Source organism: Bidens hawaiensis, unplaced genomic scaffold (assembly GCF_021521415.1).
Source record: "Bidens hawaiensis isolate Kalapana, Puna unplaced genomic scaffold, B.hawaiensis_p1.1 tig00005028_1, whole genome shotgun sequence".
Taxonomy (NCBI): Eukaryota; Viridiplantae; Streptophyta; class Magnoliopsida; order Asterales; family Asteraceae; genus Bidens; species Bidens hawaiensis.
This window is the reverse complement of record NW_027491319.1, coordinates 1,621,723-1,646,273: the sequence shown is the minus strand read 5'-3', so window position 1 is coordinate 1,646,273 and position 24,551 is coordinate 1,621,723. Positions and strand designations below refer to the sequence as shown.

Below are 24,551 nucleotides of genomic sequence, written 5' to 3'. Positions count from 1 at the left end.
TATATCTTTCAACAACCCCCCCCCCCCCCCCCCCTTCTCTCAATTCAATGTCCAAAAATATCAAGCATACTCAACTTGTTACAAAGTTCTACATGTTAGTAAATTTTTATTATCAACAAATGAAAAAATATTCTAATGAAAATTTACATATCTAGAAAAAATAACTTGTTTTGAATCTAAACTCCAAAGTTTGTATCTTTTCTTTTGATTAGAATATCCTATAAACACACATTTTTCTGAATGACTAGAAAAATTATTTGAATTATTTAAAATAGTATTAAAACAAGGACATCCAAAAATTCTTAAATGACTCAAGACAGGTTTACCATACACCAACTCATACGAAGACCTGCCATTTAGCACCGAAGATGGAGTCCTATTAATCAAATAAGCAGTAGTTAACACACACCCATACCAAAACTTTAGGGGAAAACCCCCTTGAAATAACAAAGCCCTAGCAACATTTAATAAGCATCTATGTTTCCTCTCAAGAATCCCATTTTATTGAGGGGTATAGACACATGTAGTTTGATGCAAAATACATCTTTCAAAACAAAACATGCTCATTTGATTATTTATAAATTCTATCCCATTATCACTTCTTAAAATTTTCACATTCTTATTAAACTGATTTTTAACCATCATGAGAAAGTTCTTGATGTTATCAAAAACTTTATCCTTTTGTTTTATAAGATAGACCCACACAACCCTTATATAATTATCTACAATGGTAAGGAAGTACATATACCTTTCCTTGCTTGGTTCCCTATAGGGTCCCCAAACATCCAAGTGTAATAGCTCAGCCAATTCTATTGATTGATGATCACTTAACGGGAAATGTTCCCTATGTTGTTTGGCTTTATGACAAACATCATATGGAACCAATGAATCAACATTTTTAAGGTTCAAAGAACCCTTTAATACAGTTAAAACAACATCAGATGGATGCCCTAACCTAGCATGCCACAAATTAACAGTTTATAACTATTAAAACACACCTTAGCAGTTAAAGTAGACCCACCACACATGTATGGACCATCAATTTGATTACCTGTCACCAGGACACTCTTTGTTAATGAGTCATGTATGTAACATTTAAATTCATCAAATGATACAGTCAATTTACTATCTTTGGCTAATTTATGAAGAGGCGTAAGGTTGACATTATAATCTGAAACAACAAATACATCACACAAAGTAACCCTATAAAGTAACCCTATCATTTAGGTTGTTGAGTTTGCTTGATGAAAAGGCCGGGGAGAGTAATCATAGCAGTAACGTGTCAGGTACTATGGGTTATGGTAAACCTCAATTTTCTTTTGTCAGTTCTAGTAATGGTTATGATATAACTGGGTGAATTGCTGATTCTGGGCCAAACCAATATATGGTTATGTTTGATAAAGAATTAATAAGCCAGATTGATGTTACTGATCATAATATAAGGGTTAAGCTCCCTATTGGAATGCATCATTCTTTGAAGATGTGTTTCCATGTTTGGGAAATGCACATGCTAGCTTAGCTACACATGCTAGTTCATCAACGCGTGCTAGTACATAAACACCTGTTAATGGGATTGTTCAAGATGAAACTCAAGAACAATCTGAAGCTGAGCAGGTTGAGACAAGATGAAGCAAAAGGCAAAGGACCGAGAGATCCTCTGGGCCTGATTTTCTTACTTACTTGGTTGAGGGTGAGCCCCAAACCTATCGAGAGGAAGTCACCTCTTCAGGTGGACCACAAAGGAAAGAAGCCATTAAAAATGAAATTGATTATATCTTACAGAATTATACTTGGGAACTAGTGGATCTTCCATCGGGTTGTAAACCGCTTGGATATCGTTAGATATTCAAAAGAAGATGAAAACGAATGGTTCCAATGATAAGTACAAGACAATGTTAGTAATCAAAGGGTTTAGACAGAAGGAAGGTCAAGACTTTTTTGATACATACTCACCGGTGACTCAAATAACCTCTATAAGGTTGGTGCTTGCGATTGCTGCTTTGAAAAATTTGGAAATACATCAAATGGATGTAAAAACTGCATTTCTAAATGGGGAGTTAGACGAAGAAATATATATGGAACAACCTGAGGGCTTTTCAGCTCCTGGCTAGGAGGGTAAAGTTTGCAAATTCGTCAAGTCCCTATATGGTTTGAAGCAAGCTCCAAAACAATGGAACCAAAAGTTTGATCAAGCCATGTTGAAAGTTGGTTTCAAGATAAATGAGTGCGACAAGTGTGTCTAAGTGAAAGACAAAACTAGAGGTTATGTGATTTTATGCTTTCCTGTGGATGATATGCTTAGGGATGAGCATGGGATGTACTGGTACCGATCCCGAAAATACCAATCCCAAATTTTGATTTTTTTTGGTATCGGTACCGGTACCAAAAATAATGATTCGGGATTGGTACCGGTACGGTACCGGTTTTTCGGTATAGTACCGATTTGGTACCGAATTTGAGAAAACATATATGATGAATTAATAAAAAAATATGGTATCGAGTTCGTTTTTGGGGGTACCGTTTTGGGACCCAACTAAACCGGTTCCCTATTAAAAATAACATCTTCAAACTTTGGCCCGTTTGACAATACAGGTGGTTTCTAAAATAAACAAAGATATTAACTTTGGCCCGTTTGACAATACCAGTCACGAATGCATGCTGCCTCGTTAAGCGCTACCGAAATAGCTTGGCGTAAAGTGGATATACGGGCTATAAAGATTTGGGCCCGACAGATCTTAGCGGGTCTGGTTTATCTGCACGGGCCTGGTAAAGATTGATGTTTCAGCCTTTCAAGCACACCTGAGTTCATGCCCCAGAACTCTATGAAGAAAACTACAACGAGTTGGTTGTCGTGTACTCGTTTGGCATGTGTATATTAGAAATGCTAACTCATGAATATCCATATAGTGAATGCACTAATCGTGCACAAATCTACAAGAAAGTAACATCAATATGCTCATATTTTATGTTATTATTATTAAATCATATATTGTATTTTTTCCAAAAAGTTTACCTTTGTAACACAAAGATTATACTGTATAATACTATTATACTAATATAAGGATTTAATGCTTGACCCGTTTCTAGCCAGGATGACGATGAACGGGCCCCTGCAGCTGAATATATTCATCAGAAACCGTTTATGGATGATGATATTGAAATTGAGAGGCTGCATTTGAACGGGTATCTGCCACGGACCAATACATCCATTGCGGGAAAGTTGAATCCGGATTGTTTGTATAAATGGTCCTTGAAATGCAGGTTAGTCCCTACGTCTGGGAAGTTGCACTTATGGTCTCGATGTTCACTCAAATGTAACACAAATGGTCATTGGAACCAACTGTCGTTAGTTTTTCGAAAATTTAAGTTTCTGTAGAAAAGACTAAAATACCCCTTTATCTTCTCTGTCTAGTTACTATTTTTCTAACTAAAGGGCTATTATAGTGTTTTTACAGAAACTTAATAAAACAGCTAGTGCCAAATAATTTAGAGATGGGCGTGAGATGGTATCGGTACCGATCTCGAAAATACAGATCCCAAATTTTGAAATTGTTTGGCGCCAAACATAACAAATCACAGATTACGCGCCAAACAAACATAACCGATTATGTGGCGCCAAACATAAAAATTATTAAATCCCAAAAAAGCATAAAAACAGATTACGGGCCAGTTTGACTTTCTGGAGTTTGAACCACATCAGTGGGCTGTTCGGATTTTGGAGTTTGAACCACCGAGGCTGTTTGGATTTTAGAGTTTGAACCACATCAGCTGAAATAATACTAATAATAATACTTGCAAACATTTCAAGAATCAAGTATCAAAAGAACATGAGCACATATCATTGAACATACATTCTACCAAAACACAAAAACCCGACACTACATCAGGATAGTTAAAAGTTAAAAGACACTAAGATCATTGAACATATTTTTCTACCAAAACATGAGCACCTTTTCATGTGATATCCCTTTCCTTGAGCCTGGTTACGCCTTGTCGCGCGTCATCCCTTTCCCCTTTTCATTTTGCTTCCGTATCGCATCTTCAATCTCTATAGAATTAACAAGAACCGAATAAAGTTAACACCCCATTATAAAATCAATATATTATGATATAACGAAATCAATCAAGAACTAGTAGTCTAGTATTACCTATGGCAACATCGTCATCCTTTAATATACCGTCCACGTCATCCACAATCGGTTTTTTTGACTTTCTCACCCAATCTTGGGTGCAAATCAAAGCTTCAACAGTGTTAGTTGACAACCTTGTTCTATAAGCGTCTAGTACACGACCGCCTGTGCTAAACGCCGATTCGGAAGCGACCGTGGAAATTTGAATTGCCAAAATGTCTAAGAATTATACAAACTTAATAAACAACTATAATATAACTAGTAATGATAAATAAATGATAAAAGGTAAATCGATTTACCTCGAGCCATCCGGGATACAATTGGGAATCTAATTGCATTTTGTTTCCACCACTTAAGTATGTCAAATCCCATACTAAAATCCACTATGTGCTCATTCAAATACCTTTGTAACTCAGTGTCCTTACTAGTCGATTGACTTCCACCCTTATTTAGGAACTTCATAAAGAATTCATTGCCATCATCACATACAACGACATCGTCATTACGTGCTTCTTTGGATGACGAATTGTGATCAACATTTTCAAGTCTTTCTTTGTATGTTTGAAATAGCTCATCTAACCTACTTAAAGCTCAATCTTCTTCACCGATACCATCTTTTTAATGTCGTCCACACTCCAATTATAATCCTCGGATTTGTTAGAGATAATCATATCTTCATAACAATGTTCAATAAAACGTAATTTCATGGTGGGATCCAAGATAATAGCAAAATACATGTAGTCATTAAGCTTGTCAAACTCCCCCCAATACTTGTCATATTTCTTACGCATTGAACTAACCATTGTGTAAAACATCGGATCACAATCCCACACCCGTAGATGTTCGTCTACATCTAGGATTTCTCTAAAAAATATGTGGCCCAAGGGCTTTGATGTGGCTGATGCAATTTCGGTTTTAGTCTTGAACTTTTTTAAAAATTCAACCAACTTCTTGCAAGCACCAAAGTACGAATGTTCAGGTAGTCGCTCTAAATCGTGAATATAACTGCTATCTTGAACTTCATAAAAGAAAAATACCTCCCTTAAATCCACCGCCGTTTTCAACATCTCATAGGTGGAATTCCATCTAGTAGGCATATCTCCACACAAAAACCTACTTGATTGAACGTTCGACTCTTCTATGCACTTTTTGAACTTGGTCATTCTCTGTGTGAGTTTCGAATATGCCTAACTGCTTTTCGTATACACTCAACATGATAACTATTTTATGTTAAACCATCCTTTACAATTAGGTTTAGTATGTGTGCCATACACCTAATATGAAAATGTCTCCCCTCATCATACAAATTAGGCAGTTTTCTCAACAAATAAGCAATTGCCTTATCATTATTAGACGCGTTGTCAACCGTCATAGTCATAACATTTTTAATACCCCAACCATGAATACACTGCAATAACTCTTGAACAATATCCTCCCCTTTATGACTATGAATGGGTCTAAAATTAATAATTCGTTTATGCATTACCCAATCATCATCAATAAAGTGTGCGGTCACAACCATGTAGTTAACCCGTTGACATGAGGATGTCCATGTGTCGGTGGTCAAGTGTACGGTGTTGGTAGGTTTACTAACATATGCTAACAAATTGTTCCTTTCCTCAATATAATACTTTGCAATATCTCTAGACAATTTATGTCTTGATGGAAAAACGAACTTTCCATTCAAAGCATTGGTGTATTCAATAAAAGCCGGATGTTCCACAAGCTTAAAAGGTAATTCGGCAACAATAAACAAATCTAGAAAGCTTTCATGATTCTAGAATCGTCATGTTTCCAAATTGTCACACTACCTTCTCCACTAGGTTCCTTTTTAAACTCTAAATTAGTTTGCTTATTGACTAACTCGGGATTTTTGACACAAGTCGGAGTGTGTCTTTTAAGACCTGACGTACCGTTGCATTTTGTATCGGCTCTAATATGCTCTTTACACCACTTGAACTTTCCGTACTTCTGATACACTCCATCCTTCTCTTTTAGATAAACAACATCATAAGGTTTCCAATACATAGATCTCTCGCCACCTGTTTTAGGTTTCTTTTGGGAAACATTTTTCTTTGTTGGTTGTTTTCTCTTGCGACTTGATTTTGCTTTCACCTCTTTACTTGATTTTGAATCATCACTAAGGTCAACATGGTCATTTTGAAGGGTATCAACAACATATGTTTCATCATCAACATCATCATCATCATCATCCTACAAGGTACAAACCATATAAAACAATAAGCCTTATACTAAATTACAAAGGTAACTTGAAAAACCAACTAACAAACTTACTTGAGAATAAGGGGGTTCATTCAGAGAAGAAGAACAAGATGCCATCCCTAACCGTGACCAGTATGTAAATGATCTATAAAACTCAGTAGATAACTTGAAATTAACATAAAAACATGAAATTAACAAAACTAGGGTTTTAATGAAACTTACTGATGAAAAATTAGGGACAGAGGTGCTGCTGATGGTGACAGGCGACGTGGGAATATGAAGGATTGGGTGTTAGCAACGCGATGGAGGCACAGGAGGATGGGGTGTGGTGGTGTATGAAGGTGGTGTGAAGGCACTGAAGAGTTGGTGAAGTGATATTGTTATGCATACAGATGACTTTTAAAATGGGACTTGTATACATAATATCGGTACTAAATCGGTATTACCGAAAAAACCGGTACCAGTCCCGATTTTCCCGATCCCGAATTTGAAAATACTTGGTACCGGTACCGAATTTAATCGGTTCAGGATTTTCGGTACCGGTACCGTAGGTACCGGTACCCGGTACCAAATGCTCATCCCTAGATATGCTTATCATAGGGAGTGATGATAAGATGATCAAATCTACTAAAGATATGTTGAAGGCGAGATTTGACATGAAAGACATGGGTTTAGCCGATGTGATTCTTGGAATTAAGATCACTAAAACCCAAAATGGTCTTGTGTTAAGTCAATCTCATTATGTAGATAAAATCCTTGAAAAGTTCAACGCGGGAGACACGAGTGTAGCTCAAAATTCGATTGATACTATCCAACATTTGTCAAAGAATAGAGGTGAGGGTGTTGCTCAGTTTGTATTCCAGGATAATTGGCAGTCTTATGTAATGTCTTGTACCCGATCGGACTTAGCATATGCTGTGAGCAGGCTAAGTAGATATACTAGTAATCCTAGCTCTGAACATTGGAAGAGTATGACTAGATTATTAAGATATTTAAGATACACAAGGATTTATGGACTGCATTATGGCCAAGACCCAGCTGTTGTAGAAGGATACTGTGATGCTAACTGGATATCCGACATGAAAGATTCCAAATCCACAAGTAGTTATGCGTTTACCCTTGGAGGAGCAGCTATATCTTGAAAATCCTCCAAGCAAACGCTTATAGCTAGATCTACGATGGAATCCGATTTCATTACATCAGACAAAGCTGGTGAAGAGACGGAATGATTACGCCAATTTTCGGAATATATTCCAACATGGCCAAAACCTGTTACGGCTATTTTCATACATTGTGACTGTCAGTCGGCGATTGGAAGAGCTCAAAGTGCAATGTATAATGGCAATCTAGACACATACGGCGTAGACACAATACTATACGACAACTTCTCTCAACGGGAGTTAATCACCATTGACTATGTGAAGTCAAGGGATAACATTGCGGATCCGCTTACAAAAGGCTTAAACAGAGAGGTCGTATGTAAGTCTTCGAGAGGAATGGGACTAAAGCCTATGGAGTAAGTTTCTACAAAGGAAAACCTATCCTAAAAGACAGGTGATCCCATGATCTAGGTTCAATAGGACAACCTAACTGTATAATCTGAGGCCACTGTGGGGGAGTACCTCAACATATAAAGGGAGTTGTATGCTTCCTAGTCCATTCCGATAATAAATCAGTGATGTCAAAGGAGGTTAAGCATAACACTTTTAATTATTTGTGAGAAAAAAAATCACCTATGTGAGAGAGAAGTGGGGTCGCTTCGAATGGATTTGTGGGGCGCGCAAATCCTAGAGTTCTTGCAAAACCAGGCTAGTGTTCCATGACCATAACAGACACAACAATGAGGGGTTAGCTAGACCAGAAAGAGTGTTGTGTGAAATGTAATAACGTCTACGTCAAAAGGGGTTGGTTCAAGGATACCGCGTCTACTAATCGCTAGGAGACAAAGTATATTTCACAAATGAGGGTTCAAGGGGAACACCTACTTCTCCTGCAACACTCAACCGCTGTAACTATATTTGACACTTGGGCGTACGAATCGATCTCCATTAATGTGGTGGATTGTTGGAAATTTTAGTATAATAATTATTGTAATATAATTATTATTACTAATTGTAATTATATTTGAATGAGAAATCGATAAGTTGCAAGAGTTAATAGAATTATTCAAGTCTCATAAGTGTTGCATTCAAATACAACTTAACTCTTATAGTTAATGGTGTATTAACTTAAGGCTTTTGGTTGGGACATGGCTCATGTATATATACTACCATATGTCTTGGATCATTTGGTTCTTTGGTAGAGAGAAAAAATTATTAATGCAATCTTACACACAACCAAAAGAATTTCCCGACTTTTCAATCTTACGTGCTCTTGTTTCAGGTATAGTTCAGGTGCTAGGAAAATCCTGGCAGTACAATCTGCTTAGGCTGTTGTACCCTGGGAAACAGACGGGTTCACCTGGGTGGCCCGAAAATCTGTTTTAAGGGAAACATGTTTTACACTTACCTCAGGCACCTTGTTTCTCGTTTTGTTACTTCTTTCTTATATGTTTGTAATTTGGTTTCAATATTGTAATTTACGTTTCTTGTTCTTGTATTGTAATATGGTTTACAATTAATAAAAGTTTTCAGTTTTAGTTTATTTTATGAAAGGTATTCCAATATATCCCATGCCATGGAGATCCTCGAAGCCGAATCTTGGATGAAGCTCATAAGTCTATATACTCGATTCATCCAGGATCCACCAAGTTGTACCAAGACTTGAAGAAATATTACTGGTGGTCGGGTATGAAGGAAGAGGTAATAGAATATGTCAGTATGTGTTTGACTTGTTTGCAAGCCAAAGCAGTAAACCAAGAACCGTATTGGAAGATACAACTGTTAGAAATTCCAAAATCGAAATGGGACCACATCACTATGGATTTCATAAATCTACCTTGTACAGCTAAAAATCATGATACCATTAAGGTGATTGTGGACCGTTTGAAGAAAAGTGCTCTTTATACCAATACGAGAAGCTATCTCGTAAAAAATGTTAGCTAAGTTGTTCATTATCAAGGTTGTGGTATAGCATGGAGTGTCATTGTCAGTTGTGTCAAACAAAGATACTCAGGAGGCTTCGAAAGTAAAGATGTTGGTTACAATGAAGGCATATACTACTGAAAGTGAAACCCTTAAGCAGAAGTCAAATGAAAATGAGTTCACGGTATGTGACAGCTGTGGAAAGAGAGGATAATTTGCCTACACGGACAAGAATAGCCACAAGTTTCACGAAGGTGAAACCGGCAGTAACGCAACATGAGGATACAAGAAACCAATGACAAAAGTTGGAAAGACATACAAAGAAGGTGTAGAGATGGTTTAGACTTATGTTTACTTGAATTGAGTCTTGACACGAATGATTAGTGTGTAACTGATAATCATGTGATCATGGACGAGAAGTACTCTAGAATGGAAAGGATAGAATGGTATTATAAATGCCCATATGAAGGTCAAGACATGCCCGAAAGGGAAGTCGGTTAAGATCATTAGTTATGATATAACAGGCAGTCTGATATGCAGCATGAAACAACAATGGATTCATAGGACAAGGTGAGACTTGATTAGTCAAGAAAAGAAAGATGTATCATCATGGACTTCATGATCAATCTACCTTAGACAACTATAACTCATGAACCCTACGTGTTGATGCAGACCTGAGAATGAAAGAAAGCTTAAATGGTGACTTAAGAAGTTCTCCGACAAGTTATGCAATTGATGTGTCAATAATTGCAAGAAGTGTTATATCTTAAGGAATAGACAAAGATATTTCAAGAAGTAATCCTTAAGGAGAAACTTAAAAAGGTTTTCTTTTTTGTAATTAATATGTTTTAAGCGTATTGCAAATCAGTATATTTGCTAAAAGTTGTAATTAGACAGAAGGGTCATTCAATATTTCAATGCTAAGTGTTGTGACGGTAAGTGTAATATTTATGTTTGAAAGACAAGAAAGAAAAGCATGCTTAAGGAAATGATGGGGACTTGCTAAGACTACATAAGGAAGCGTATCATCGAAGACTTCATGGACAAGCAACCATGGACAACTAAAACTAATTAACATCACTCGATGATTGTGAGACAAAGGATAAACCGGTAAGTTATGAAGCTAAGATGGTTCAAGAAAGGATGTGAATACAGGAAGTATTCCTTTTACATGGACTAAGCAGGTTTCGAGGACGAAACCTCTTATAAGGTGGGTAGACTTGTAACATCCCAAGTTTCGTTGGTATTTAAATAAATCGGGTTTTAATTGGATTATAGAAGATAAATGAAATTATCTAAAGTGTGAGGGGGTTAAGTGCCATTAGGTGAAAAGTTAAACATGAAACTTTATCATATTCCGATAAATGTAGCCACCATCTCATTATAACCATCTTGGCCTCCAACCTCATTCACACACAAAATTCCCGTTTTCGAGAGAGCAGCCCACAAAGACCCGACGATTGCTGGATATCTAACCGTCGGATGGGTCTCAAATTTTAACTAAGTGTTCTTGGCATATAAACGGATATTCCCACCTATCAGATCTTCAATCAGAGGTCGGGAAGTCCGGTTTTTATCATCAAAACTGTAAAAGCTAAAAATGAACATTTCTGGCAAATGTTTTGGTTTTCCAGAGACAATGGTGGCTGCTTCCGGAAACGAAGAGCTGATGGGTTTGTAGATCGTGGTGAGATGGTTTCGTGGTCACTTGAATCACTCAATTCCGAGTTCGATTGATATGGTTTTGGTATATTCGAGTGATTTCGTATATAAACGTGTAGGTTCCCTTGACGGATCACACGAGATATCTCGGTCTACACAGGTGCGGAATCCCTGCGTAGATCGTTACGAGTATAGAACACAAACAAACACACGAATAACTGAACACACGTTATATATTATAACTCAAACACGTGACGTAATATCACCGATACAGACTCTCGTCCTCACGTTACAACGAACTCGAACTACTGAAACAACTCGATTCACTTAAACGACTCACTGACTAACTTCTAAACAGCCCGTAACCTAGGACTATATATTCACGACAACTTCGCCTGATATGTTCAGGCGAAGTTGTCCATAACTTCGCTTGTTCAACAAGTTCGCCTAGGCGAACTTGTTAACAACTTCGCTTAAACAAAAACATAAATAACATTACAGACTCGATTACAGACACTAGACTATGAACTACTGACATTTATGCACCAACAGACTCCCCCTTGGCAGTAGCTTCATATCTTGATCTTTAAGCACTTGTCTTGTAATCTTCACGCATGCACTCCTTCTCTAACACATACCGTGACTACTCGCTGATACTTCCTCGCTTCGTCTTTCCAAGCAGGAATATAGAATATCTTCTTCTCATTCAACACTTGCAGATCAGCTTTCGATAAGTTAACAAGATGCATCGGATCATACACCCTCAGCACTTCTTGTTCGTCTTCGTCTTCCATCACGGCTTCAGCAGTCTGGCAATCAACATACCACCATTTAAGATTCTTCAACACATCTTGAGGCATAATCTTCATTGGAACCTCCTTAATGCATCGAATCGGTTTGTACTTCATTACCATCCATGGCTTGCCATCTGCTCTCATTCCCCTTTCTTTATCTTCCACTAGCTTTCCCTTCTGTGGCTTTAATAACTCAAACTTCTTCTCATTTATGCTTTCTTTCCACACGATCTTCCCAATAACCCTTGCCATGTTGTCGTCGCTTCTATTGATCAGCCCCAATCTAGCCAAATCCTTCACCTCACATTCAGGCAATGTATTGAGAGATCTCAACGTTCTTTTAAAATACTGAATCCCATCAAAACGTTTCACCACAAACAACTTTATCTGTTCATCATATAGCCAACAAATAATTCCTTTCTTCGACTCAGCATAGCCTTTGATATTATAACTCTTCTTGAACATGGTTGGAACAGCAGGCTTCTTAGTTTTAATAAACCAATGAGCACAGCCTTCCTTCCACCTAGGCTGCTCCTCCCACTCAGTCTCATCATTTTCCATCTCAGTACCCATATCGGCTTTCTCAACATCTGGGATCTCGTGTTCAACATTTTCTTCAATTATTTCACCTTCTTCAATCTCATCTTCAATCACAATCTGTGCTCCAATCTTCTCAATCTCCTCAATAGGCAGCACATCATCATCAAACATCACATCATCCTCTAGCATATCATCATCCAATTCATCCAATTCTTTCAACGCAGCGATCACATCATCATCATCATCAACCATCACCACCTCATCACCACCAACTGCACCTGTAGACTCCCCCTGAGCTGTGGAAGTCCCAAGAGCTTGAGTAGTTCTTGGCAACTCACCACCTGCACCTTTCGATGCATTGGGATCATCGTCTCTATCATTTCTCTTCTTTGTCCTTAACTCGTCGCCTCTACAGCCAGTCTCCCCCTGAGATGCCAAGAACTCCTTCATAGCATCTATAATTTTCCCATGTTCAACCAGGAGGGACGACTGTAGTTGATTCTCTGCTACAAGGCGCTGAATAGCCTGGGTCTGGATAAAGTTTATCCTCGATTGCTCTGCCACGACCCGTTCAAGTGCAGCTATTCTCTCCGAGTCTGAGAGGGTTGCATCGAAATCAAACCTCATGTTAGATGTATCTTGAGTATACTCAGCAGAGATCTCGAATGTAACCGGGACATCAGAAGCAGTTGTGGACGTAACCGCAGGTGGTATCGTGACCGACAACCCTGCAGTTGCAATGACGGTAGACTCTACAAATTGTGCCACCACCTCTGAAGGAGTAAGCGTTGGAGGTGGTAACGACACAATCTCCGGAGTCGTCGTCTGTAGTGTGATGGATGGGATGCCGACAGCTGATGTAGCCACCACGGGAACATCCGCAGCGCTTGTAACCTGTACAGAAGTAGGAACAATCGACATACCTGACAGTGCTGGCGGAGCAAAACGTACAACTCTTGAAGTCTCTCCAGCTCCCATACCTGCACCTGTCCTTTCATGTCTTGATCGTCTAATCAGCTTGTGAATATCCTCTTCTTCTTCTTCTGACTCAGTATCATCCACTGTCCTCTTTCTCTTCCCAATCGTCCTTTCTCGTCTCACCAACATCCTTCTCGCCTCATCCATAACATCATCAAGATCTGAGTCAGCCACCGTCGTAGCTGCTCTAGTAACACGCACTTCCCTAACCTGTGCAGCAGAGACCTGCACCTCTTCTTGTGGATCAAAACGGTCCATGTCGAAGAATCCTTGGCCGCCAAATGCAGCATCAAGGTCTACATCCTCCTCAGCCGACACCACAGGCACAGTAGGTACATCTCGAGTTGCTCCTGTCTGTTGTGGTTGAGGGTCTCTGAACTCATCCCCCCGAGCTGGCACATACCCCGGGTTTATTAAGAACCCAAAGAGTGGAGTATGCCTTGGACGACGTTCAGGTTTGCTCCTCGCACTCGAAGTACGGCATTGAGCAAAGATACGTTTGCTCACACTCTCCACGTATCGTATTGGGCGTCGTTGAGGCAAATTTGGAGCCACATGGTTCAAGATCATCTGGATGAATCTTGGATACATTATGAACCGTTCACGAGCCATCGCCCTCCTCTGTCTGTCTATCTCATAAAAGACCATCTGACTAAAGCTATAACGTTTGTTATAAGTCAGAGCAGTCATTGCTGACTGCATGGTCGCACCCATACCATCAGTACCCGCCTTCCTCCCAGACATACACACAATCATGACGTGCATGAGGAAGCGCCACTGATCGAGCAGGAACCCCTCCGTCTCTGGGTATCGCCCAAGGGACCAGAATATCCCATTCGTAGGAATGCTCCATCACGAAACGGAGCCACAAACTCCGTAGGGTCATCCCTAGTCTCCTCACCGAACCGTAAAGCCACCCGTATTTGTTCAGATGAGAACTGAACCTCCTGATTGTTGACGGTTGCTCGCATAACCGGGGGCTCAACACGGCAATCGTATTTCACCGTCTGCCAGAAATCCTCGATATTTGGTAAGGATATCGGCAGAGTCATCGTGATTGCGTGGAATATCCTCGAGCGAATGAGGAATGTGATGATCTCACGGTAGTCTTCAACTCCGCTCGCTTCCGGGTCTAAGGTGATGAACATGTTGTGACCCGGGAAGAATTGTCTCTGATTATCTCCATCGTCACCTCCAGCACCTCCAGCACCTGCTACTGCAGCCATATCTGCAACAAACGAACCAAGTTAGATATAAGTTAAGGTTTAACACAAGTTCGCCTATTACCATGAGCGAAGTTGTGATAACTTCTGTATAGGCGAAGTTAAAGTTGGGACGAAGTTGGGAACAACTTCGCTTCATCTTTAAGTTCGTCTAATAATTAAAAAATTAAAAGGTCCAGGCGAAGTTAATGATAACTTCGCCTCACCACAACATCGCCTCAGGCGAAGTTTAGACTCAGGCGAAGTTACGGATAACTTCGCCCAAACCTTAAGTTCGCCTGAATCTGAAACGACAACAGTCAGTTTGATTCAAACATCGAAAATCTGGTGTTTCAGCCAATTTTGACGATTTAGGAGACTAAAACACATGGTATTAAGGCAGTCCGGACGATCAGTTTGCTCATGAACACGTAAAACAAGTTTTGAAATCGGGTATAGGATTCGAACGTCCGAGGTCGTTAACCGGGTGTCGAAACAACCTAGTATTAACAACATTGAACATCGAGTATAAGATATAGAACCCAAACACACCTTGAATACTGATTGAAATCGAAAAAAGATAATCGGATGAAAAACGGATTAAGTTCGCTGTGATAATCGAGGATAAGTTCGCTGAGATTTAGTAATTATGAACAGTTTTGACTCTTGAAAATCCTTATATAGGGGCGAAGTTATACAGGCGAAGTTACGGTTAACTTCGCCTAGGCGAAGTTACTCACAAGTTCGCCTGTTTAACAACATCGCCTATATTTATAAAATCAACCCTTATAATTTGAACATTTTGCAATTTAGCTCTAAAACTTCCCTTTAAGAATTAAATGACACGATCAAGTCCAAGTAACCAGATACAAAATTATAAAACTACCTAAGTACAAGAAACTTTTAAAAATTGAAGTTTAAGGGATCAAATTTCAGTCTCGATAGGGACCACTACGTTTTAGAAAAGATCCGAACAGGAATCATACTAATTACGTGACTGTCACATAGATCCGTGTTTAGCTGTATTATGACATATAGAGACAGGTTGTAAGCAGGTAAATAACTTAAGATGGTTTTCATCGTTTTTGTGATACGAGTTAAGTTCAATTAAGCCTCAAAATTTAAGTGGGCAACAACTCAGAGATTATGATGCCTCCTATCTATTCTCAAAGCGTATTTGGCTTTCCCCAAGTCACCCCGAATTGACTTCGACCCTTAGTGTCTGATTAAGTTTGTAATTACTCTTCATCTGCTTCCCGTTCTCTTTCTTACTCCATGATTAAGTAGTCTTGATATTTTGAACTCTAGAATGTTTCAATAACTCATAAGTTTTTTTTTTTTTTTTTTTTTCAAACATTCATATAGACTTCAGAGTAGTAAACAACTGCAAGTCCCGAATCTGGATCACTGCAGTTTCTTGAAACGCTATCTTCACGGGAATCAGAACACTTACGGGCTCGTGTATGACTGGGTAATCGCTTTTCTGCCTATCATTCGGAAAGATATATATGAAGACATGCAAAACTCGTAAGGAGTTTCCACGTAAAATCAAGTAGTTTTAGTTTGTATCACATCTACTTTTACGCACCATAAAAAGCTACCATGACATACAATGACTGTCCTAAAGCCTTTTAAGCCTAATAACTTCACTAGTTAAGCACACAGAATCAGTATATCTATCATTTTCCAAGGTTGGATCAATTTTCTGTTAAACATAGCTAACGAACTTCTTACGAAGTAGTAGACTTGAAAAATAATTTCATTTCCCATAAAAAAAAAATTTAACATTAATCGCCCCGACCAAAACAAAGTCTTCAGGTAAACGGCTATCCCGAAGATCCAATGGATCAGCTGGACCGACCACATACTAGTATGTGTCCTTCTAACTAATTAATATGATCGACTAATTTTAAGCGAAAGAATGAAAACTCATCATAAACCGCCCCGGTCACTTTCAGTCATCTGGTTAATGGCTATCCTCATATTCTACAAGTAGAATTGAGGACCAAACATATCCTAAGACATGTCCTTCAAACTGTGGTAACCGACATATTTTTAAGCGATAGTGACGTTTTTTTTTTTTTTTTTTTTAATATAACTTGAAAAGCATGGTTACTCGGGATTGATCATCCCATTCAACTCAATAAGGTTTTGAAATCTCGTTTTGTCAAACGCTTTAGTATATAAATCAGCGAAATTATCAAGCGTATCCACCTTTTCAAGCACAATCAGTTTCTTCTCAGCACAATCCCGTATAAAATGATGACGTATGTCAATATGTTTAGTTTTACTATGCTTCACGGGATTGTTAGTTACTGAGATAGCAGCTGTGTTATCAATGCAAATAGGTGTAAGTAAGAAATTCAGACCATAGTCGCGCAACTGTTGTTGAATCCAAAGAACCTGGGAGCAGCAGTTGGATGCTGCCATGTATTCTGCTTCACAGGTTGAAATTGCGACCGAAGTCTGTTTCTTGCATTGCCACGACACCAATCTGCCACCAAGAAACTGACATCCTCCAGTTGTTGACTTCCGACTCTGATTGCACCCTCCATAATCAGAATCTGTGTAAGCGACTAGCTCCAAGTCTCCTCCTCTCGGGTACCACAACCCCAGCTTCGGTTTGCCCTTGAGATACCGCAAGATCCTCTTCACACCCTTCATGTGAGATTCCTTTGGGTTTGCCTGAAAACGAGTACAAAGACAAACAGCAAACATTATATCAGGCCTAGAAGCAGTTAAGTACATTAAAGAACCTATAATAGCCCGATACTGAGTTGGGTCCACATCTGCATCACCGTCTGACTCAGCACCCAATTTGTGATTGACGCAGATTGGAGTGTCGAATGGAGAGTTGTCCTCCATCTTGAAGCGTTTGAGCACATCATGGACATACTTGGTCTGATGAATGAACATCCCATCCTTCTTCTGATCAACCTGCAATCCTAAAAAGAAAGTTAGTTCACCCATAGCACTCATTTCAAACCTTTTCTTCATGACGTCCTCAAACTCCTGACACATGGAGACTTTAGATGCAGCAAAGATAATGTCATCCACGTAGACTTGCACCAGCAGGAAGTCGCTTCCTTCTCTCTTAACGAACAACGTGCTATCAATCTTCCCTCTTTCAAAACCATTTTCAAGCAAGTAATCTGATAAAGTTGAATACCAGGCACGAGGTGCCTGATGTAGTCCATACAATGCCTTGCTTAACTTGTACACGTGATCAAGAAAGTCTGGGTCAGGAAAACCCGGAGGTTGCTCAACATACACTACCTCATCAACTTTCCCATTCAGAAACACACTCTTCACATCCAACTGAAATACCTTCATCTTCTTATAAGCAGCGAATGCCAAAAACAATCTAATGGCTTCCAACCTTGCCACCGGAGCGAACACTTCATTATAATCAATACCCTCTTGTTGATTAAATCCTTTCACAACTAGCCTCGCCTTGTTTCTTATGATAATCCCTTTCTCATCTCTCTTGCACTTAAACACCCATTTTGTGCCTATCGCATGCACATTCTTTGGTTTTTCAACCAAATCACATACTTCCATTTTCTTGAACTGAGCCAACTCTTCTTGCATGGCTTCGACCCACGAGCTGTCCTTTAAAGCCATTTGATAATTCTTTGGCTCAATCTGGCTGATAAAGCAGGTGTACAAGCATTCGTTGATTATCCCTGTCTCCTTGATGCTTGTGTAAACACAGGTGTGCTCATTCAAGCTACGTCTTGTTTGTACACCGGAGGACACATCACCAATCACATTCTCCAAAGGGTGATCTTTATGAATTCTCGTGGTCGGAACAGAGCCGACATGCAAATTTTCTTCCAAGTTAGAAGAGAGCTCGTCAATGGTTGTTTCATGCTGAGAGTGAAATGGATTGAAAAATTCTTCTTCAGTCGAGGTAGCAGGGGTATCGACAGCATTTGATGAGGAAGGTTGACATTTATCGATCAGCTGTCTTTGCAATAGGTTTTCTTCCTCATCAAGGATCATCTTCGTAGCAACTCTCTCTTCTTCTTCAGCAATATCCAAATACGGTATGTTAAAAGACTTAAAAAGTTTAACATAGTCGAAAAACTCAGCAGGTCTGTTGCTTGGTTTTGGCGGTTGGTAACTTGTGATATCGGTGTTACACACCACCTCAACCTTGCTGGTCGATGTATTGAAGACACGTCTGTTGGGAGTCCCAACAACATAACCGACTAAGATTCCTTCATCGGCTACTTCACCAAATTTAGAATTTGTCTTCAAAATCGAACAAGGGGACCCGAATGGTTCAAGACCACTCAAGTTGGGCTTTCTCCCATGCATAAGCTCATAACACGTTTTACCAAGTCTTTTAACAGTTAAGACTCTATTCAGAACATAACAGGCTGTAGCAACAGCTTCAGCCCAAAACACCACAGGAAGCTTCGAATCAGCCAGCATAGTTCTGGCTCCTTCAATTAATGTTCTATTCTTCCTTTCAGCCACTCCATTCTGTTGCGGTGTATACGGAGCGCTGTATTGGTGTTCAATCCCTCTCTGAAGGCAGAAGATCTCCATCTCAAAATTCTTGAACTCCGTTCCATTGTCACTCCTGATGAACTTAACCCTTTTATCCATAACGTTCTCAACTTTGGTAATCAAATTCTTCACCATCTGAGCCGTTTCGTCTTTTGATTTCAGGAAATACACCGACGAATATCGTGAGTAGTCATCAGTGATCACCAAGCAATAAGAAGTTCCTCCTAGACTTTTTGCATTCACAGGACCGAAGAGATCCATGTGAAGCAACTCCAGAGTACTGGCAATTGAATTGACTTTCTTGGTGAGATGAGATTTCTTGTGCTGCTTTCCTTTCTTGCATGCTATACATTTATCTTCAAAATTGAAATTCTTCAAGGGAACGCCCAGCACAAGTCCATTCCTGACAATGTGGTTCATCTTCCGAAGATGAATGTGCCCCATTCTCCTATGCCACAATTCGGACTCTGTTTCACTCGCTTTTGTCATAAGGCATGATTCCGCCGTGGCCATTTCAGTTGATCTCATATCCATAATATATGTATTTCTTTCACGTGGAGCCTTCATCACAATCCACTCCTCTGGTATCTGAAAACCAGGTTTCAACACAATCGCCTCATTCTTTGTAAAGTGAACGGTGTACTCCTTATCACAGATCTGCGACACACTCAGCAGATTGTGCTTCAATTCTTCTACAAAGTTAACCTTCTCCAAAGTCATCTTTCCGTTTGACACCGTTCCCATTCCAGTAATCTTGCCACCACTTTCACCGGCAAAGCTCACTCTCCCTCCTTGAACAGGTTTCAAATCGTGTAACAAGTATTTGTTACCCGTCATGTGCCGGGAACAGCCGCTATCTACAACCCAAAGATTGTTGGCAGCCCTGTTCAACTGTTCCTGCACAATAAAGCAAAAGATTAGAATTTAGGGACCCAAGACCAATTGGTCTTGGATCTATACATCCCAAACTTTGGCTTTCCAAAGTTAGTATCTCGATAATTCCTGTACGTCCTATTAGGAAACCTCCTTGAAGATTGATTGTAAGGCCTTCCAAACCTTTGTGAATTGAAAGAATTATAGCTTGTGGTTTGGTTATTGGCAGTGTAAAACTGAGATTTGTTTCTATGAAAACCTGAATTAGTCACATTTTTGAATTTTAAGTGGTTTTCATTTTTAGCAGCATGATAATAACTATTAGGCTTATTCTCAGTTTTAGTAGGCCTTACACCTCTGAATCGCTGCTTCAGAGGGCAATCTGCAACTAGGTGCCCTATTTGATTACACCTAAAACAACACCTATGTTCAACCTTTTTATCAACAGGTGTTTTAGATGTCGAGGCTATATTACCGCCCGTTCGTCTCACATATGGTGGGACGTACGGGTTTAGTGGAGTACTCCTTTTATTTGTTTTATCTTTTTCTCCACTCTTGGGTAACACAACCTCCTCTTTCGCCTTACCAGACTCGGATGACTTATCCGAATCTGACGAGACTGGACTTTGGTCAGAAATTTCAACACTTGAAACAGGCGAACTTGTTTCGCCTCTACTAACATTCGGTTCTTTAACAGTTACTTTAATTGGCACTGTCTGAGCAACCTCAAAATCAACAGATTTCTGAACACTAGGGTTAAAAGTGTAATTGTGATTGTACGGTGGTGGAACCTCATGATAACCGATTCCTCCCCTCTTGACAGAGGAACCTTGATCACTAACAAGGTGATCAAGAATAGCAGAGGAATTTCTGAACTGCTCCAGTTTTCGATTCAGTTCCACCACTTTCACCTGGTGGTCAGCAATCTGTTTTTCTCTCTCAGCAATTAGTTTGGTCTTTTCTTCCAAAACTTCATAGCTTAAATCAATCACTTCAATTTTTTCAGCAAGTTTTGTTTTTAGACTTTTAACATCTTTTTCACAAGCTTTTATTTTAATTTTATAATTATTTTCTCTTGATTTAATAAAGTGATGATCTTCTTTTAAAGTTTTAAATTCAGCATCCAACCTAACATACTGATCGGTTATAGTTGCTAATTGCTCGGACAAGTTTTCACATTTAGAGCATGTAAGTTTAGAACATACCTCGGAGAGCTGGTCATTAACGTCTGCCATAAGAGCTTTTTCCTCTCCGGTAACCTTCTCACTTTCTTCAGTTTCTACCTTTGCCAAATTTGCCTGCTCAAAAGTTTCTTTAGACAGCAGGTTCCAGTTGTATTCACCATCTTCTCTGGACATCATCGCACTATAATCTTTAGAACCTCCAATTTGCTGTGTAGACCTGCCCTGACTTCGTTCTACACGCTCATTCCTGCATTCCTTTGCAAAGTGACCGTTTTGTTGACAATTGTAGCATCTCACCTTTGCCTTGTCAAACCCCGGCTTTCCACCGACAAACTTCCTTCCCGTCTTTCTCATAAACCTTTTTACTCTTCTCACGATCATGGCCATTTGCCATTGTAAATCCATTTCTTCCATATCGTCAGCATCAATCTGATCGTAATCTTCATCCAACATAGCTGGATCAACAATCTTCCCTTGAATGTAGTTCTCATAGGAAGCAATGAAAGAAGCATAGAGACCAAACTGCTCTTCAGTAGACTTGACACTCATAAGCATCTTGGAGTAGTTGTTGCTGGGAGAACTTGGAGAGCAACTACTCTTGCTTACCTGGGGTTGAGAACCACTCGATCCAGCTGCTACATAGCAAACATCCCCATTTGTGTTAACTGACACATGCCCCTCATGTGATGAGTTGGGGCCCGACTCTCCCTTTGTGTAGTAGGCAGCAGATTCAGTCTTCGATCCTGAGCTAGTGTTGACTTTAGCTCCATACATACCTGGATCTTGAACCTGATCCATAGGTGTCTCTTTTCTGACCATGTTAAGCTCAAAGGTTCTGAGCTTGTTGACTGCCGTTTCAAGATCATATGTGGGAAAGTCCTTGTCTTCCCTCATCAGCACAGTGTACATCTCCCATTTTGGTGGGAGAGCATCTAGAAGCTTCTCAACTATTTCTTCTTCTCGGTAGGAAATTGAATAGTTGCTCAATTCAGTCATCAGATGGTAGTATCGAGTGATAATATCATCTAAGGATTCATTCTTCAAATACTTGAAGACTGAGAACTGGGTTTTGAGCAATTTTATCTTTGAAGCACGGATTCCTACATTCCCTTCAAATCTGTTCTCAAGAGCTTCCCAAAGCTCTCTTGCTGACGTATACTTTCTGAACGTATGAAGGATCTCTTGAGGAAGAGCCATAGTAATAGCAGCATGAGCCTTGCTCTCGGCCTCATACATCTTTTTCTCTTCTTCTTCCATTTTACTATACTTTTTAATTTGATCACGACCTTCATACTCCATAACTGGTGGAATATAACCATCCTGGATGCATACCCACATCTTCGCATCCTGGTATTTGACGTATTGTATGAACCGATCCTTCCATGCAACGAAATCGGTTCCCTTCAGCAATCTTGGGGCCTTGGTAGCTGACCCTGCTTCAACTTCCATCTTCACTAACTCAGAGATATTGATCGACGACATCTTTCCCGAAAAGTAAGAAACCTGAAAAATTAAGAAATTTTTTTTTTTATTAAAGTACTGTAGGCGAAGTTACGGATAACTTCGCTTGAAGTAGGCGAAGTTGTAGAGAACTTCGCTGAAGACTTCGCTGATAACACTGCTGATTAACTTCGCTTGAGGTAAGCGAACTTAAGAGGTAGGCGAAGTTGTAGAGAACTTCGCTTGAGTTAGGCGAACTTGAGAAGGTAGGCGAAGTTGTGGATAACTTCGCTTAACCTTATATCTTCGCCGAAACCCTACGCACAGTGACGGCAACTTCGCCTGATGAACACGGAAGATTTGCAGATCTGTAAATCGGATTTTAACGAGGTTTTTGACGGTGTAAAGGCTTGAACACGATGGTAGGAGGTAAGAATGATCAAAAACACAGAAAACACGTCCCGCGAATAGTCGAAACGGGACGATTTCTACACCCGCGTGAATATCCCGAACCACACAATCGAGCAAAAGCTCTGATACCAATTGTAGGTTCCCTTGACGGATCACACGAGATATCTCGGTCTACACAGGTGCGGAATCCCTGCGTAGATCGTTACGAGTATAGAACACAAACAAACACACGAATAACCGAACACACGTTATATATTATAACTCAAACACGTGACGTAATATCACCAATACAGACTCTCGTCCTCACGTTACAACGAACTCGAACTACTGAAACAACTCGATTCACTTAAATGACTCACTGACTAACTTCTAAACAGCCCGTAACCTAGGACTATATATTCACGACAACTTCGCCTGATATGTTCAGGCGAAGTTGTCCATAACTTCGCTTGTTCAACAAGTTCGCCTAGGCAAACTTGTTAACAACTTCGCTTAAACAAAAACATAAATAACATTACAGACTCGATTACAGACACTAGACTATGAACTACTGACATTTATGCGCCAACAAAACGTCAAATGTACGTTTTTGTTTAAAAAATTTACTTTTCATGTACGGATTTGCATGAAAATTGATAGGATAATAGAATGGGTCACGATTATTGATAAAGCAATGAACTAGTAAATAAACGGGCTAGTTGGTTCGTTTCGGGTAAAACGAGTAGTGCTTGGTTCGTGAAAGGGGCAGGCAAACGAAGTCAGTTTGGCATGAAACTTGGTAGGATAGTTAATCGGACCCTAACATATAGGAAAAACATAAGCTTGTTGATAAAAGAGTTATCGGATGGGATTCTATTCGTTTGGAAAAGATTTGATTCGTTTGAAAAATGAGATTCGATTCGTTTGAAAATGGAATTCGATTCGTTTGAAAATGGGATTAGATTCGTTTGAAAAATGATATTCGATTCCTTTGCATAATTCGATTCTATTCGTTTCGTTTGAATACTCGATTTGATTCGTTTAAATATTCGATTCTATTCTTTTGAATACTCGATTCGATTCGTTTTCTAAACTCGATTCGATTCATTTGCTAAACTTGATTCTATTCATTTGGCCTATTCGATTCAATTCGTCTGGTCATATTAGCTTGTTGACTTAAGTAATATGAATGATAAATGAACGATACTGAAAAGGTTAAAAGCATGTATGTAATTATCTGAATGATAGTATAAGGAAATATATGTATGAATATATGGTTGCACAGAAAGAAGGGACAGACCATAATAGTATATGAGAGGATAGGGGCCAGACACTTATAATATCTAAGAGGATAGGGACCAGACCCTTATAATATCTAAGAGGATATGGACCAAATCCTTATAATATCTGATAGGTTATAGGGCGAAATGCTCTTTAAAACGTAGAAATATGTATGTAATACGTAAGTTAAAGTATGAAAGAATGAAAGTATAAAAGTATGAATGTGCATATGTATATATGAAAGGAACGTAAATAGGTTATGTATAAAATATGTATCTTTGGATACGCATATGTAAGTATGTGTATGTAATGT

At 39.3% G+C, this 24,551-nt stretch overlaps 1 protein-coding gene across 1 annotated transcript; it reads right to left on the bottom strand.

Moving 5' to 3' along the window:
* Window positions 1-4,714: 4,714 nt before the first annotated feature.
* LOC143628591 (zinc finger BED domain-containing protein RICESLEEPER 2-like) lies at window positions 4,715-5,293 on the bottom strand. The gene has a single exon (XM_077098141.1). The coding sequence runs from the start codon at window positions 5,291-5,293 to the stop codon at window positions 4,715-4,717; it is 579 nt and encodes a 192-aa protein (XP_076954256.1).
* Between the last annotated feature and the right edge of the window lie 19,258 nt (window positions 5,294-24,551).

Coding starts and splice junctions, on each gene's coding strand:
- LOC143628591 (XM_077098141.1), bottom strand. CDS start 5,293: ATGACCAAGTTCAAAAAGTGCATAGAAGAGTCGAACGTTCAATCAAGT.